The 17,686-nt window shown below is 56.7% G+C and overlaps 1 protein-coding gene across 1 annotated transcript in view; it reads right to left on the bottom strand.

Annotated features, from left to right (window-relative positions):
- Positions 1 to 378: 378 nt before the first annotated feature.
- DLG5 (discs large MAGUK scaffold protein 5) overlaps positions 379 to 17,686 on the bottom strand; it is a gene marked incomplete at its 5' end in the record, with an annotated part of 72,045 nt that continues 54,737 nt past the window's right edge. The window contains 12 exons of the mRNA XM_081105191.1: positions 379 to 2,042; positions 3,432 to 3,541; positions 4,445 to 4,554; positions 7,606 to 7,733; positions 7,945 to 8,088; positions 10,845 to 11,041; positions 11,858 to 12,028; positions 12,854 to 13,002; positions 13,580 to 13,763; positions 14,934 to 15,080; positions 15,560 to 15,693; positions 15,779 to 15,941. Coding sequence (XP_080961317.1) covers positions 1,939 to 2,042; positions 3,432 to 3,541; positions 4,445 to 4,554; positions 7,606 to 7,733; positions 7,945 to 8,088; positions 10,845 to 11,041; positions 11,858 to 12,028; positions 12,854 to 13,002; positions 13,580 to 13,763; positions 14,934 to 15,080; positions 15,560 to 15,693; positions 15,779 to 15,941 — 1,741 coding nt within the window. The 3' untranslated portion in view covers positions 379 to 1,938. The remainder of the gene's footprint in view (positions 2,043 to 3,431; positions 3,542 to 4,444; positions 4,555 to 7,605; positions 7,734 to 7,944; positions 8,089 to 10,844; positions 11,042 to 11,857; positions 12,029 to 12,853; positions 13,003 to 13,579; positions 13,764 to 14,933; positions 15,081 to 15,559; positions 15,694 to 15,778; positions 15,942 to 17,686) is intronic.

Genomic DNA, 17,686 nt, shown 5'->3' with positions numbered 1-17,686 from the left:
GCCTTCCTCCTGCAGACAAGGCCTTGACTGGGAACATTATGGGGTCCCTTCCCCTTTGCTTTCCAGGGCCCAAACCTGCAGGCCTGAATGTGAGCACCTGAGGGCAGGATCTGAGTCTTGCAATCAGCCACCTGGTTGCAGGCGCACCCATGCTGTGCTGGACAGATGGGCGGATGGAAGGACGCACGGATGGTCGCATGGGAGGGGAGGAAGGAGTCAGAGAGAGGCTGATGCAGCAGGAAAAGGGGCTACTGATTACACTGGAGCTGGAAAGAGCCCACACATCAGCTGGTTCCTGCTGCCAGGGACGAAGGAATTTAGGAAGAAGCAGGAAAAGACGGGAAACAGTAAGTACAGGCGCCTTCATCACAACAAGTTACAGAAACTGACCTTTATTTATTGTACTAAAGTCTGTTTTTCTTTTGATACAAAGTAAGGTTTCATTACAGAAAATCCCAGTCTGTTGGAACAGTACCTGTGCACACTGTACCATCACAGTCCCACTGTCTGCAGCTCAGAGCAACGCCCCGAGAGTGCGTAAGACTCGAGACAGCCTCGTGTCTCGGCTGTCTGAGCTAGAAGCTTGTACCTGTAAAACGAAGGGCAGCATTGAGGACCCAGACGTGTCTCTCTTTGAACAACTGTGCAAGAAAATATATCCCTTTTTAAAAAATGTCAGTATGGCTACACTATCATCTAGTGTCTAGAATTACAAAGGATAAAATGAAATCAAGGATTTCTTGCTAGTAAAATGAAATGTTAGGAACAGTATTAAAATATAGTCCTACCCCAGTGACACACGGAGCCCAGTACAGTACCTATTAACAACAGGATGCACAGTTTAGGGAGGAACCACATCAAATCTGCAGCCAGAGATACCCAGCGTCAGAAGTGCAAAAAAAGAAAAGAAAAGACAAAAGTCCCAATGAAGACATCTTCAAGGAGCACTGGGCATGCCGGGAGCGCTGCAGCCAAGACTAAAGGATCCTGCCCGCTTTTTAGATTTCGACAGTGACAACACTAACCACTAGGCTTCCCCGAAGACTCTCAAAGTTTGAAACATTTTCCATGTCCAAAAGAGCTGACGTGTCTGCTCCCGCTACAGTTTGAGAAGTACCCTGCAAACATTGCACTGAGAAAGGCTGTCTCTATTTACAGAACCTACAGAGGACCAACAGCATGCATCAGCTGAGCCTCCTGCCAGAACCAGTCGCCGGCGTGAGCCCGGGAGGCTCCGAAGGACAGAGAGAGGCGGAAACGATCAAGGCAGGTGGAGGAGAGATGAGAGGGCGTGCAGGCAGGAGGGAAAGTCTGAGACGAGTCTGTGAGATGCCAGTGTCGCCTGCCCTGGTGTGGGCAGGGAAACCACTGCTGCTGGCGAGTCGGCCCCACGAAGGCACTGGTTCTGCCACCACCGACGTCCAAGCATCTGCCATGGCGATGTCCTTCCGGGAGAGACGCCACCGAGGAGTAAAGGTTTTCAGAGCTCTGGTCCCACCACGAACCTTCCAGAGCAGAGCAGCCCATTGAGGTTCCAGAGTTGTTTCGCTGAAAACAGGAACAAAACCAAAACACGAAAGCAACACGGGATGGACAGGGGCAGGGGCTGGGCACCAACAACATGGGCCGTTCAAGTAAACAGAAACAACCAAATACTTAGAAAGGCTTGTAAACTTGGGATATGAAAGGTTCTCTGCAGCATCGCGGATCACGGCCTCAGAAGGCTGGTGTGGAACCTCTGGCAGGAGTCCCGGGTGGTTACTGTTTTTGTCTTAAAGCACACGTGTGAGGAAGACGGTCTGTGCGTCTGCGGCCCACTGTCTGGGGCCCTGCTGGTGGACCCTCCTCCGGTGCTCATACTCCGATGGACTTTCAGTCAGAGAAGCTGAGCCGGGACGGACGCCGCTGACAAGCTGCCTCTGTTCCCAGCACAGCGGCCTACGGCGGGCAGGCTGGAATCCACAGGACTTTGCTCTGCTCTTGGCTGACCAAGGCCACGATCTGATCGCAAATGCTCGACAGGGCTCCTCCCTGGACGACCCCTGCAAGAGGAAGACCCCAGGTTCGAGGCAAATAAATACACCCTCTATCTACTCTTTCTGTTTCTCCGCCTATTTTGAGCTCCTGCCTCTCTGCCGTCCACTCTCTTCCATCAGCAAGAAATTGGGGAAGAAAAAGAGTTGAATACAAATCACTTTGGCTTTTTATCTGTCTCTCTGGTCCACTGTTCAGCAGGATGCTGGAAGCATGGGCTTAAATGAAGGTGGGTGTCAAACTCTGCCAGGCTTCCCCAGCCTGTCACAGGGTAACCAGATGTAACCCTGGGCATGACATGCGAGTCGGCCTGGTGCCCCAGTCTTGCCCCTGGGGAGCCCAGCACATCGGAAAGCCATTTGGGGGCGTGTTATGAAGGTCTGATCCGCAGCAGAATTGTGCAGGAAATGGGTTAGGAGCTGGGCATCCCATGGACCAGAGAGGATTCTCAGCAAAGACGTGATGTTTCCATGTATGTTCCAGCCCTGTTCACAGGCTTTCCACACCACAGGCCCTGAGACACCAGCCAGGGCGTTCAGTGTGCTGCACAGAACACGCAGTGGACAGAGCGTGCCCCAGGTGCCCGCCACGGGCATGACCAGGACTTGCTGGGGAGCGCTAGAAACTGCTATAGACATGTGACAGAATCTGTGTCTGTTGAATCTAATAAAGAAGCAAGGCCTGTATTTTATAAGTTTGGAGTTTTAAATCTTCATTTCTCTAGTAACTGTTAAAATATCTGACTGAAATACTAGTCTGTGGTGGACTAGAAATTCACACACACACACATCCACGGGGAAGCACCAAGGTTGGTTCTGAGAACAACCACTGCACGCAAAGCACAGATCCAGCAGCCTCCATGCCACGCCAATCACTGCCACACCTCTCCGCGCCCACACACCCCCCACCCCCACAATGACTAATGCTGTGGAAGAGGCTGAAAGCCACAGGGTCAGCGACAGCCAGCAGCTGGGCCAGGCCTGTGGCCGTTTGCTTCGCTTCAAAGACCAGGGATGGTAAGGTCACAGCCTTTCTTCACCAAACCTCAAGGCAAAACTGACCCGCCTGGAGGTGCTGGGAGCACAGGGTCAGAGCCGCCCTGTGCTGCCGCCTGGGAACCCGGAAGCTGTGCTACAGGCTGTGAGACAGACCTGCCACTGCACACGTGACAGACCTGGATGGACAGGCCAGACCATGGCCTGAGGCCAAATCAGGGAGCTTTACCCCTCAACCTATTGAATTCCTGACGCTGCCCTGTGCCTGCCATCAGAGCATCTGAAATGAGTGTTGTCAGGGGCATCACCAGCCCCCAGCAAGCATGGGCTGTGCCACTTCTAATTCTCTTCAGGACACCCGATTCCCTGCCACCTGCTGCTCCCCGAGCGACGCACACCTACCTGTGAAGTACCTGCTGTACTCCTGCTCAATCTTCTGAGCCGTCTCAAACTGCTCTTTGGAATGCCTCTGTGTCACCTTGTCCTTCAGGTACACGGGGTCTCTCTGCTCCCTGTGGGGACATGCAGGGAACCGAGTGAGCCTCACATTTCCCCCGGCCCTTCCTCTTCCGTTCCTTTGTCCAGAGCAGGGGTCCTCAAACTACGGCCCGTGGGCCACATGCAAATACAAATATTGTATTTGTTCCCGTTTTGTTTTTTTACTTCAAAATAAGATATGTGCAGTGTGCATAGGAATTTGTTCACAGTTTTTTTTTTAACTATAGTCCGGCCCTCCAACGGTCTGAGGGACAGTGAACTGGCCCCCGGTTTAAAAAGTTTGAGGACCCCTGGTCCAGAGTAACAGGATCCCTGTGTGCTCCCTTTGTAAGCACAGCCACAACCTGCAGGCTCCATGGGGAGCTCTGGGCAGAGGTGGAGGGGGGCACCCCCGTGCACGCACATAACAAGCAGACACCCCATCGGCCTCCGAGAGCAGGTACCAGACACTTGGAAGCACAAACAGGCAAAAGGGAGGGGCCTTGATGAGCTGTCAGCCCAACTGGAGGTCGGGGAGCAGAGGCTCAACCACGACACAGCCTGCTTCTGGCGGAGCTGGGCGCCCAGGCCCGCTAGCTCCTGTGTCCTGTGAGCACCAGCTGAGAGGCAGGAGAGGGAACGGGGACGGGGTGGGAGAGGAGCTCTGCAGACAAAGCTGGACCTACTCAGAGCTAGGGCAGCACCCAAACAGGGCAGAGGGGGGCGGGCAGGGAGGGGTGAGCCAGGCTAACACTGTCCGGCTCTGAACGTGTCAGCAGCTTGAGGCGGAAGAGTTGTTCTCACATGTGCTGCCTATTCCAAGGCCGACAGGAGGGTCTCATTCTTCCACTCCCACCCGACGCCCCAGCACCACCACCCTGGCCGTGGGAGCAGCAGCCCAGCCAGGCCCCGGGCCGGGTCCAGGAGCCCCCACCTACTTGATGTGCTTGGCGCTCTTGTAGTGGATGAAGATGACGATGGGGTAGATGTGCATGTGGTGCAGCCGCTCGATGGCGTGGGGGGCGACGTCCAGCAGACAGTGCCAGTTCTGCGGGGGGCGGCGGAGAGTGAGCACCGGGGCCAGGCCTGGGGGCCAGGCCTCGGAAACACCGCAGCAGTTCTGGGGACACTTCCGCTTTCTCTGCCACCAATGGGGCCCACCTGCCCCTCACAGGCGCTTCCTCGCTCCACAAATGAACACCAAGTTCCACCCGTGAACAAAGAAGCGCGGCCATCTCTCATGAAGACGAGGCCTGACAAACAGTGGGAAGCTAACCCCCAACTCTCCCCCCACAGCTGTCGGCGCTGTGGGGTCAAGGCTGGGAGCCAGCGCCCAGTGGGGGCTGGATGGACGACCGCAAACTTCCTCTCCTGCCTTTGCCCAGATACGGGGAACTCTTTAAGCGCTACCCGACCTTGCCCTCCGATGAGCAGGGCCTGTGGTGGTGGACGGAGTGTCTGTCCTTGGGGGACTGAGACTGAAATGCACTTACAGCTCTAAGAGGCCCGGGAAGGCAGGGCCTGAGGAGCACCCACAGCCTCGAAGGTGCCTTTCCCACACGCCCTGAGATGTCCACTTTCCCTCATGCAAGTGGAGCCCAGAACCTTCTAGAACCTAAAGACCCACAGCAAGGGCTGCTGGCCCACCCAGGGGCGGGGTCCTGACGGAGCCATGGGCCCTGTCCCAGCAAAGGCACAGGAAAGCTCTGCATCCAGCTCAGCAGACGTGTGTGGGAACCAGCTGCAGACCTCCCTGGAAAAGGCACCCGTGCACAGGGTGACTCCTGCACCCCTCCCTCGCGCCCCCTAAACATGTTAACTCCTGCATCCCTACCTCACACCCACTACACATGGTAACTCCTGCATCCCTCCCTCACACCCACTACACATGGTGACTCCTGCACCCTCCCTCACACCCACTACACATGGTGACTCCTGCACCCCTCCCTCACACCCCCTACACATGGTGACTCCTGCACCCTCCCTCACACCCACTACACATGGTAACTCCTGCACCCCTCCCTCACACCCACTACACATGTTAACTCCTGCATCCCTCCCTCACACCCACTACACATGGTAACTCCTGCATCCCTCCCTCACACCCACTACACGTGGTGACTCCTGCACCCTCCCTCACACCCACTACACATGGTGACTCCTGCACCCTCTCTTACACCCCCTACACATGGTGACTCCTGCACCCCTCAATCACATCCCTACACATGGTGACTCCTGCACCCTCTCTTACACCCCCTACACATGGTGACTCCTGCACCCCTCCCTCACACCCCCTACACATGGTGACTCCTGCACCCTCTCTTACACCCCCTACACATGGTGACTCCTGCACCCTCCCTCACACCCACTACACATGGTAACTCCTGCACCCCTCCCTCACAGCCACTACACATGTTAACTCCTGCATCCCTCCCTCACAGCCACTACACATGGTAACTCCTGCATCCCTCCCTCACACCCACTACACATGGTGACTCCTGCATCCCTCCCTCACACCCACTACACATGGTGACTCCTGCACCCTCTCTTACACCCCCTACACATGGTGACTCCTGCACCCTTCCCTCACACCCCCTAAACATGGTGACTCCTGCACCCTCTCTTACACCCCCTACACATGGTGACTCCTGCACCCCTCCCTCACACCCCCTACACATGGTAACTCCTGCATCCCTCCCTCACACCCACTACACATGGTGACTCCTGCACCCCTCCCTCGCACCCCCTACACATGGTAACTCCTGCATCCCTCCCTCACACCCACTACACATGGTGACTCCTGCACCCCTCCCTCGCACCCCCTACACATGGTAACTCCTGCATCCCTCCCTCACACTCACTACACATGGTGACTCCTGCACCCCTCCCTCGCACCCCCTACACATGGTAACTCCTGCATCCCTCCCTCACACCCACTACACATGGTGACTACTGCACCCCTCCCTCACACCCCCTACACATGGTGACTCCTGCACCCTCTCTTACACCCCCTACACATGGTGACTCCTGCACCCCTCCCTCACACCCCCTACACATGGTGATCCTGCACCCCTCCCTCACACCCCCTACACATGTTAACTCCTGCATCCCTCCCTCACACCCCCTACACATGGTGACTCCTTCACCCTCTCTTACACCCCCTGCACATGGTGACTCCTGCACCCTCCCTCACACCCACTACACATGGTGACTCCTGCACCCTCTCTTACACCCCCTACACATGGTGACTCCTGCACCCTCCCTCACACCCACTACACATGGTGACTCCTGCACCCTCTCTTACACCCCCTACACATGGTGACTCCTGCACCCTCCCTCACACCCACTACACATGGTTACTCCTGCACCCTCCCTCACACCCCCTACACATGGTGACTCCTTCACCCTCTCTTACACCCCCTACACATGGTGACTCCTGCACCCTCTCTTACACCCCCTACACAGGGTGACTCCTGCACCCTCCCTCACACCCCCTACACATGTTGATTCCTCCACCCCCTCTTACACCCCCTACACATGGTGACTCCTGCACCCCTCCCTCGCATCCTCTACACATGGTGACTCCTGCACCCTCCCCCACACCCCCTACACAGGGTGACTCCTGCACCCTCCCCCACACCCCCTACACAGGGTGACTCCTGCACTCTCCCCCACACCCCCTACACAGGGTGACTCCTGCACCCTCCCCCACACCCCCTACACAGGGTGACTCCTGTACCCTCCCCCACACCCCCTACACAGGTGACACCTGCACCCTCCCCCACACCCCCTACACAGGTGGCTCCTGTACCCTCCCCCACACCCCTTACACAGGTGACTCCTGCACCCTCCCCTATACCCCCTACACAGGGTGACACCTGCACCCTCCCCCACACCCCCTACACAGGGTGACCCCTGACCCCTCTCCCTGACCAGCTTCCTCTTCATGAAAGTGGAAGCACAGAGCAGTCATGGGCCAGCCCCAAGCAGGCTCATCCGGACTGAAGGGCACAGGTGAGCTCACCGAGGGTCTGGGGCTGCACGGGGAAGCACCAAAGGCTCCAACAGGGGCAAACCCTCGGTCTGAAGCAGCAGGTACCTTTTCTGTGATCTCCTTTATGGAAGCCACCGTGGTCACGTCGAAATGGCCGCTCCTGCGCTTGTAGTCGACAAACAGGCAGTCTTTGACGCCTCGCTCAATGGCCTGCTGGGAGGCCTTCATCACCTCTGTAAGCAGACACAGGCTCAGGAGGCGGCACCGCGGAGCGCCCTGCGGGGAACTCTGCAGAGGGGCCCTAGCACCCAGTCCTGCCGTCCTCTCTCCAGAGAAAGCCGCAAGCTACGCCCCGTCTAACCCCAGTCAGAAGGGCTCGGAAACATGGGATCCAGCCCAGGAGACTGAGGGAAGGGGCACAGGGATGAGCATGGGGGCCCTTACCCAGGGGGCATCTGCAGAACTTGCTGGGCTCCTTGTTCACCAGCATTTCCTTCACCACGTCCAGTAATGGCCCCAGGATCAGGACGGGCCTCAGGGAGGTACAGTCTACTTTCTGGACCCGCTGGTAGGCAAGGCTCACCGAATCTGAGGGGGGAGAGGGGCAGTGTCATGGCAACCGCCTGGGGTGAGGGAAGGGGAGGAGCTGGGGACACCGTGGTCCCGTTCTTGCTAACTCCAGGCAGGCTCACCCCTACACTCCACAAACCCAGCGCCAGGCAGTGTGGCCAGCTCACCCGAGTCTGCCTGGAACTTGCCCAGTCTTAGCACTGGAGTCCCACGTCCCGGGCACAGCGGGGCACAGTCATGCTGGAGTCCAGCACAACTCCCCAGTCTGTGAACACCCGAGCTATCTCACACCTCGGCTGCTGAAACCCTTCCGTGTCATAGGCCTGCTCACCCACCCCCACTCCTCATTCTCTGCTCTAGGGATTGGTTGTCCAACAATGCAAGTGTCCATAATGCCACTGAGCTGGATACTTAAAAATGGCTATGATGGCAGATTTAATGATATGTGTTTTTACCACAAAAATATCAAATGGCAACTATAACTAAAATATGCGATTTCTGAAATAAGAACGTGTTGAACACAACAGAAGAGTGCACTGTGAACAGGAAAACGGTCAGGAGAAAGCACCCAGGCTGAAGCATGGAGAGAAACAAAATGGAAAATGTCGGGGGGGAAAGTGTAAAACACGTGGGGAAATGGTCAAAGAAGTAAGATAGAGCCCTGACTGGTGTTTCTAAGCAGTTAGAGCATTGGTATACGAACCAGAGAGTCATGGGTTCGATTCCGGATCAAGGGCATGTACCTGGGTTGCAGGTTCAATCCCTGGCCCTGCTGCTGGTCGGTGGTACAGGAGGCAACCAATTGATGTGTTTCTCTCACATCAATGTTTCTCTTTCCCTCCCCCCTCCCTCCCTTCTTCTCTTCCACTCTCTCTAAAAATCAATGGAAAAACAATATTCTTGGGAGAGGATTCACCAAAAAATAATAATAATAAGATACAGGAGAGGAAAGAAGAGCACAGAAGCAGCTTTAAAGAAACAGTGGTCAGGCCCTGACTGGTTTGGCTCAGTGGATGGAGCGTCGGCCTGTGGACTGAGGGGTCCCGGGTTCAGTTCCGGTCAGGGGCGTGTGCCTTGGTTGCGGGCACATCCCCAGTGTGGGGTGAGCAGGAGGCAGCTGATCGATGTTTCTCTCTCATAGATGTTTCTGGCTCTCTGTCCCTCTCCCTTCCTCTCTGTAGAGATCAATAAAATATATTTTAAAAAGAAAAGAAAAGAAACATTGGTCAGGCATTTTCCAAATGACACAATTTTCCAAACTCTAAATCTATGTGCACTTTTCCGTACATATATTATACTTCAATAAAATGAAAAAAGAATTAGTCACCATGGGTTAAAAAAAACACTACTTACAAGAGACATTTAAATATAAAGCTACAAAAGTTTAAAGTAAAAAGATAGAAAAAGATGAACTGTGTGAACACGAACCAAAAGAAAGCTGTTATAACAGTAACATCAGACAAAACAGACTTTAAGGCAAGAAACATTCCTAGAGATAAAGATGTACATCTCATGATGATAAAAGGATCAGCTCACCAGGAAGATATAACAATTCAAAAGGTGTATGCACCTAAAGACAACTTCAAAAAACAACTGATGAACTAAAAGAAAAACAGACAAATAGCTATTTTTCAGAGATATTAATATATCCACTGAGCACACAACAAATATGCCTGAGATGGTGTCTATGGAAGAAAGGGAATGGGGATATTGAAAGTGGAGATCAAAGAAATAAAAGAAGGAAAGAAACAGAAAACTAAATAAGTGAGAAACCCAAGAGGTTGGCAGATTTTTTCTATTAAGGGCAAGATGGTAAATATTTTAGGTTTTAAAGGCCAAAAGGCAAAATCAAGTACTATAAATGCTGACTTTCTTACACTTTACCATGTAAGAGCCCAGTCTCAGCAAGCAGGCAGTGGGCTACACTCGGTCCAGGGGCTGTGGGATGCTAACTCCTATCCTGACTCAGAGTGACAGGGAGCCTGAGGCCTTAATTTAAGACATTAAGAGGGGAAGGAGGAACGGCTGCCTGCCCTCTGCTGCTCACTGCCACCTCCACACCCAGAAGGGCTCCTGTTCTGGGACCGTGGGCACATTCCAGGGTCCCAGGAGCAACACACACAAGCACCTCCTGCTTTATGGGATGAGCACACCCTCTCCTCAGGGGCAACCTGCCAGGGGATGTCTGGCTCCTGATATGCAACTCCAGGTCGGGCAGCGCCCAGCCCTGGGAGGATCTTGTAAAAATCATGAATGGACACAAAAGTGAGGCCAGAAAGGGGCAAAGATCTGCAGAGACCAGTGGTCCTTGGCACCACCAAGTAGGGCCTGTCCTTCCCGAGTAACAGGACCTGCGTCACTGGAGGCCAGGATGTGCCAGCCAAAACCCTGCCTGGGTCACGCTCTCGCACATGAGAGTGGCCACCGAGACGCAGCAGAAGCTGCAGGGTGAGCTGTTCAACAGCCACACTCAGCTGAGACACGCTTTGCCTGGCCCCTCCCTCCTTCCTGCTGCCGGGACATGGGCGTGATGGCTGGAGCTGCAATGACAGGTGGTGACCATGGGGAGGCCTTGAGGAAGGAACCCACATCCGATAGACGGGAGACTGAAGACAGTGGCACCACCATGCCAACCCAGACACCTAACTCTAGATGACTTCTGTGCAAAAGCAAAGCAAACCTCTAACTTATTTAAGTGGTTTCTGTGAGGATTCTGCGGTCAACAGCAAACCCGATCCTGAAAGCCCATCGGCAGAGTGAGCTCAGCCACTTGCCTTCAAAGAGTGGAATGGAGTCGTTGGAAAAGGCGTCCAAGGCGAGGAGGTCTTTCCCATCTTTGGACCCGCTGCGCTTGTGCTTGTGTCTTCTTCGAAAGAAGGATCTGCGCGCAGCCGCGGACAGCGTCTTGGAGGCGTTGCTGTCATCTTTGACTTCCGACATGCTGAGCCTCCTGGAGAATTCTTGGTCCATCCTGCACCACAGGGAATGGCAGAGCTGGGAAGGGCCCATCTCCCGCCCCTCCTGCCCCTGAGGAGGGCGAGGGCTGGAAGTCCAAGCTCCACCCATACTCCTCTGCAGGTCTCCTGGGCACTTCACCCCCCCAGGCCACCGAGGAGCCCCGGAACCACTGCTGTGGGGCGAGCTCTCAGAGCAGGCAACGTCTATTCAGATGGCGTCCAAGGCCCAGGACAGCCTTCGCTGGGAGGCACTGCAGGCCACGCTCCCTGCCACAGGGGAACGGAGCTCTGATGCACGCTGCAGCATGAATGTTACGCTAAGGGAAGAAGCCAGTCACGGAGACCACAGCTCTATGATCCCTTCCCTACAAAGCCCAGAACAGGGAAACCTATAGACACGGAAGGTAGATGCGTGGTTGCCTAGGGTTACGGGGGGGCAGGGAAGGCAGAGAGGGACAGCTAACGGGGCCGGGGCTGCTTAGGTGATGAGACTGTTCTAAAATTTGTGGTGATGGTTGCACTTATCTGTGAATATACCAAAAGCCACGAATCACACACTTCGAGTAAATTGTACGATACGTGAATTATTCCTCAATAAATCTGTTAAACATTTTAAAAAGCTGTCTCCTCAGTTGCCACTGTGCTTCTGTGCAGCGCTGACCCATGCACGGCAGTGGCTTGCGCTAGGAGCAGCTTTCAGACAGCGATTTTGGAAGACGAGTCGACCAGAAGCCGAGATGAGTAGCAGAACGAGTCCTCCGTCTGGGGGAGAGTGCCACAGACACCCCTCCACCCCCCACCCCCAAGGCCCCCCCCCACAAAACACTCACACGTATTTGCTGGGGATCTGCCCGCGCTGGATCTTCTGGGCGTTCTCGTCCAGCTGCCAGGCCATCCAGGACCCAAACGTGCCCTGGGGCAAGGTGTCTTCGACATAGAGGATGTCGTCTTTCTTAAAGCTCAGCTCATGCTCCACCTCCGCCAGCCGGTCGTACAGGGCCCTGCGCCAGGCGACGAGGGAGAGGATCAGGAGCCACAGCCTCGACAGCCAAGCCCCAGGTATGCTCTGCTCTGAGCTTCCCCAGACCAGGATCAGGACCTGCTGTCTGTCCTCGTCCGAAGAAGGGAGCCGGGCTTTACTAACGGACAAAGCCGCTGCCTTTCCTCCCTGAGACCCAGGCGCCCTGGAGGGAGGGGGGAGGGGAGGGGCCTCATGCCCATAAGGCAGAGAACTTGCCAAGGACCAAGGCCATGTCCACCCATCCATGAGAAATCTCCCTTGGCCTTCCTCCCCGAGTCCAGGCTGATGGCTCCTACAGCCTGGAAACTCCCCAGGATGGAAACACGTCAGCCCACCATGGAGGGAGCTCTAGAGACGGGGACCCACACCTCATGGCACACAGCTGACCGGTGTTCTGGTTCTTTCTGTGGCCTCAGGTTTTAGGGAATAGGAAGGAAGCTATGAGTATCCCCTAGAAACTGCCAGATGCCCGTCCCCCACACATTGCAGGACACTGTGGACACACGACAGAGGATCGACAGACCTGGGTCGGGGAAGACGGGGAGAGCAGGGCAGCCCACAGGAAAATGGGGCTCTTCAGTCCCAAGCCCCCCAGGCCCTGAACCCTAAAGGGGGAGCCCACCTGGCCCTGCGAGCCCTCAGGTTTTTCTAAGTCACAAGCATCCCGCCATGGGATGCAGTTTGGGGCGCAAGTAATGACCACGGTCCCACCCTTTGGGGGGAAAACGGAGGCATTAACCAGGAACAGTCTCCATCGAAAGCCCCTCCCCTGGCCCCGAGTCCCTGGAAGCGCTGGCACCGGCACCTGATGTAAAAGCTGTCGCCAGGCAGGCCCTTGACCTTGGAGAAGTCCTCTGGGCGGTACTGCACCTTCAGGCGGACGCCATCCTTGGGCTTCAGCATCTCCACGTAGACCTCCTCCACCGTCTTGCTGCGCACGTCCAGACTGCCGTACTGCCCAGGGACAGAACCGGGGTCAAAGGGCAGAGGCCAGGGCAGCTTGGGCACCCATGAGGGGCAGATGGTGGGATAAGGTGTAGGTTCAACATCCCTTAAAGGAGAACCTGCCTGCCCCCTCTTTGCTGGCAGGGCTGGCACGTCTGCCTGTGTCCGGTCTGCCCTCCACAGCAGGATGGAACTGTGGTACCCCCACCAAGGCGGGGGTTCTAGAGACAGGGACCCAGCCCTCACGGCACACAGCTGAGCGGTGTTTTTATTCCTTCTGTGGCCCAGGAGAAACCCTGCTCCATCCCTCAGACAGTAATACCGCATTTCAACTTGCCTACACAACTGGCATTTCTCAAGGCCTACAACCCGGCTCCCACCATGCAGGAGACCAGGAGGGCAGACACCACGCTCAACAGATCAGAATCCTGCTGCCGTAGAAGCCGAGCACTCCCCTCCGGACAGACGGATAGATGGACAGACGCCAGGGCTCAAGGGGCCAGTGATCACCCAGGGGGTCTTGGCAGCTCCGCCCCCTCTTGAGAACGAGGAAGCCTGATGTGCAGACAGAGCGCTCAGAACTCACCTCCAGGATGAGGTCGCCCGGCACCAGGCCGTCGGGGCCCTTGGCAGGACTGTCGTCCTCCACCTCGGCCACAAACACCCCGTGCAGGTTCCCACCACACAGATGCACTCCAAGCTCCAGCTGGGACTTTCTGACAAAGACCACTCGTGGCTCTGGGGGCTTCTTGTTGGCATCTCCCACCATCCTTTCAGGAGAGAAATGGAGTTCCTTCGTCAGGCCCAGGAGGAGGGCAGGGAAAAGGCAAAACAGCGGCCAAGGCCCGACCTGTCTGCTTGCTCCCATGTCTCCTGAGGTCTCAGAACCCAGGAGCCGGGAGGTCTGGCTGCAGGCCCAGTTCTAGTGATCCGCTGAGGCTTGGCAGAGGTGAAAATGGGGCCCTGGTTGCAAAGCCAGTTGGCAACAGAGTGGGCATCAAGCCCCTGCTTCCTGGCCAGCTGCCAGCCGCGTGCCTCAGGCTGGGTGTCGCTCCCACCTGGCGGGACTTGCTTTCCTCACCTCGTTCTGCCCGAGGAAGGTGAGAGCCAGTCCCACTGACCAGGACACAGCTCAGGCAGCACATGTGTCCTGAGCAGCTGCTAGGCCCAGGGACAGCGCTGAACTATGGAGAACGGCCCCGTGCCATCGAGGAAGCCACAGTGCAGTGAGGGAGACTAAGGTGCTGGCAACAGACCGAGCGCAGGACAGGGGACAGGGGTGGAGCCCGAGGACAGGGGTGGAGCCCGAGGACAGGGGTGGAGCCTGAGGACAGGGACCTCAGGGAGAAGCCAGGTGATGACCATGTGCTGCAGGTAAGTTCCAACGTGACAGACCCAGTGCCAAGGCCACAGAGCTGGCCTCATGCTGAGTGAGGCCGGGCTTGGCTGAGGCCCCACCATGACAGGGAAACGGTTCCATACAGGGCTGCCTGCCCTGGCCCATGAGGCTCTCTCTGTTGCCCCTCCAGCTCCCATGTGCGCCTGCCTCCTCCTGCCCACGGCAAGGCTGACCGCTCCTCTTGATGGCTCTCCACACACGCCCTTTGCACACCTAACCCCTGCTCATCCGAACGTCTGACTCAGCTGTCACCATTCCCTGCCACACTCCTGAGGGCTCCCTTGCAGCCTGCACTGCCCCTCCTAATACGTACAAGAGAAAAAAGGAAAGCAAGGAAGGGCAGGAAGCAGGAGGGGAAAGAGGAACGGTGTGGTCCCCTCCCAGATCCTGCTGGCTTGCTGTGCGGTCTGCAGCACAGGTGACACCCTGTCCAGTGCCCACGCCTCTCAGAGGATGTGCTCAGGCCACGACAACAACCCACCTGGACCACCCCCCTCACTGAGGCGCACAGGAGGCAGGCTCACAGCACACATTTGCTGACCTGGAACTGGGGGCGCTCTGCTTGGTCGGGGGGGTGCCAGGGCCCTCGTCCTGCTCCATCAGCGGGTCAATGCCCGAGGGATGCTCCGGGACCGTAGCACTGCTGCCCTGGAGAGTGGAGTGGGTGCTGGCAGGGTCCAGGTGGGAGCTGAGGACACAGGACAGGAAGAATAAGGCACGGCACTCAGCCTTCCGCAGCCGGAGCCACGCCCTCTGGTAGGGACCAGGCTACACGACACTGTGCATCTCATCCCCCTCGCACAGCCGGGCAGTGCTGGGTGGCGGGGGCATTTCCTCCCCTTCCCTCCTCTGCCCTGTAACCCACCGCAGGAGGGCAAACACAGGCAGTGCGCGCTGGTGGTCAGGGGCCCTGGGTGTGAACCCCCTCCGGCCACCACACCCCCAGGGGTGGGCCTCCTGCAGCACCGGGGACCCAGCCATCCCTTTCCACACCCTGTCTCAGGAGGGGACATCTTCCCTCTCGTATGTCCTTTTTCCAAAGTCCCGGGCTAGGCAACTCTCCCCAGAGGGCAGCAGAATGCCCAGAACTTTCAGCTGGCACCCTGGTCTCCGGTGGGGAGCCGAGCACCTGTGCACCCAGGCAGCCCCTCAAGGCCAGGCCCTCACCTGGACCGGGAGTGGCTGCTGAGCTGGTGCATGTGTGGGTTGTACTGGGCCAGGATGGTGATGGTGTCGCACTGCTGCCCGATGATGAGGCGGGCCTGCTGCTCCGTGGCGCTCCGCAGGTTTATGCCATTGAACTAGGGGACACCCAGAGCGGGCGGTCAAGCGGCGGGGTGGGGACGCGGGGGCACCGCTTCTCCAGGCAGGGAGGCTCCCGCTCACCTCAAGTAACTGGTCCCCATACTCAAGGCCAGCCTGGTGAGCGATGCTGCCCCCAGTCACCTTGGAGACGTAGACACCGCCCTTCTCTCCACTCACGATGGAGATGCCCAGGGGCTCCGAGCCCTTCTGCAGCTTGACATGGCGCGGCTCCTCCATGTAGGGCCTGGAAGAGAGACAAGCATTTGGGGACTGGGACCTAACGGAAGGGTTTGGGGAAGGCCTGAGGCGACGCATGCACTCAGCTATGCAGACAGGGCCAGGGAGCGCCAGGCGCTCCTGCGTGGACACAGCCGGATGAGAACACGATGACCCACCTTTGTACGACAGCGATACACACCCCGCAACCTCATGCTACACAAACACAACACCCCAGATGGTACGGACGCACCCAGACACAAAGACACAAAGAAGGGTCCGTCTGAACTATACTAGGAAATACCAGCGTCCGCAGGAGGAAAGCACGGTTTTCATGTGAGATGAGTTCCCTTACAATGTGCCATGTACAAACGCCCCAGTGGGGTCTACTAGTAAAGATGCCTTCGGAGGAAAAGAAAGGCTTCTGGGGTGACATTCACCCCCAGAAGAGGCACATAAAGCATCGGTTTCCTTATTTACCGGAACACAGGGTGATGTAAGATGACCATGGAAATTAAGCTACTGCAAACCCAGCCACTAAAAAGGGAGCGGGAGGCTCAGAGCAAGGCAGCGGCCATGCACTTGCTGGCCCAGGGGAGCTGACCGCGTGCCCAGGGCCCTCGGGGCTCGGCGGGGCCTCTAGTCGGCCAACCTCAGACTCCTCAGGGAGGAGGACCTGGGCCTGGCAGCCACGGGCAGTCTCAGGAGGGATCTGTGCTGGTGACATCTGGAAGGTGCGAAAGGTTAGAGAGGAGAGGGATGCTCGGAGCAGGACACCCACAGACTCCTGGAACACAAGACAGAAAGACAGCCACTTGACTGCGCTTCACGCCGCCCTGAGCTCTTCCTTTCAGGACAAAATCATGGCCAGAGGCCTAGGGAGGGCCAGTAGGAGAGCCATCCCTCGGGGCTGCCCTCCAGCATGTGGGTGAGGGTGGGTCCATGTGGATCCATGTAGTGAAGGAAGGCGGGCAGAGGCCAGGTCCTGAACCACCCACCCCTGCCACCTGAGGTGCAGCAGTCTCTCTTAGAGGCTGAGATAAAAATCCTTCCTGACTGGTTTCTCCTCCCCTCCCAGACTCACCTGCTCTGCAATGCCTTCCTCAACCCTACGGCTCAGACGGTGAGTCCCAGGCCTGCACCCTCCATCACTTTGAGACTCAACACGTATTAGAGTGCCAGGCAGTTTAGTTTTAAGAACCCTTAGTGATGCCCTAGCTGGTGTGACTCAGTGGACAGAGCATCAGCCTATGGACTGAAGGGTCCCGGGTTCCGTTCAGGTCAAGGGCATGTCCTCGGTGGTAGGCTCCTTCCCGGCCCAGGCCCTGGTCGGGGCTCATGCAGGAGGCAACTAATTGATGTGTTTCTCTCACATCAATATTTCTCTCTGTTTTTCCCTCTCTCCTCCATTCTCTCTAAAAATCAATGGAAAAATATCCTTGGGTGAGGATTAACCAAAAACCCTTAGTGAGCAACCACCCCAACACCCTCCTCACGCCCCAGCCGAGGAGGATGGCATCAAGGCCCAGGCTGGTCTGCGGTGTGGCAGAGTGAGTTTCTGGTCCAGGCATCCTCATTCCCCACTGAATACCCTTTCCTCTGTCCCACCTCCAATCAACACATCGATCTCAATAAAGAGCAGGTAACTGAATCACAACGGCCATACAACAGACGCCATGAAGCCTAATGAATGATGCCAGGATTTACTGACGTGGAACGATACCGAGGACACGCGTGGCTGAGAGGACAGGCTGCTGGACAACACGTCAGGGA

This window comes from Myotis nattereri (genome assembly GCF_964212035.1).
Source record: "Myotis nattereri genome assembly, chromosome: 13".
NCBI lineage: Eukaryota > Metazoa > Chordata > Mammalia > Chiroptera > Vespertilionidae > Myotis > Myotis nattereri.
The sequence above is the reverse complement of the archived record's forward strand: the minus strand, read 5'-3'. Positions and strand labels throughout refer to the sequence as shown.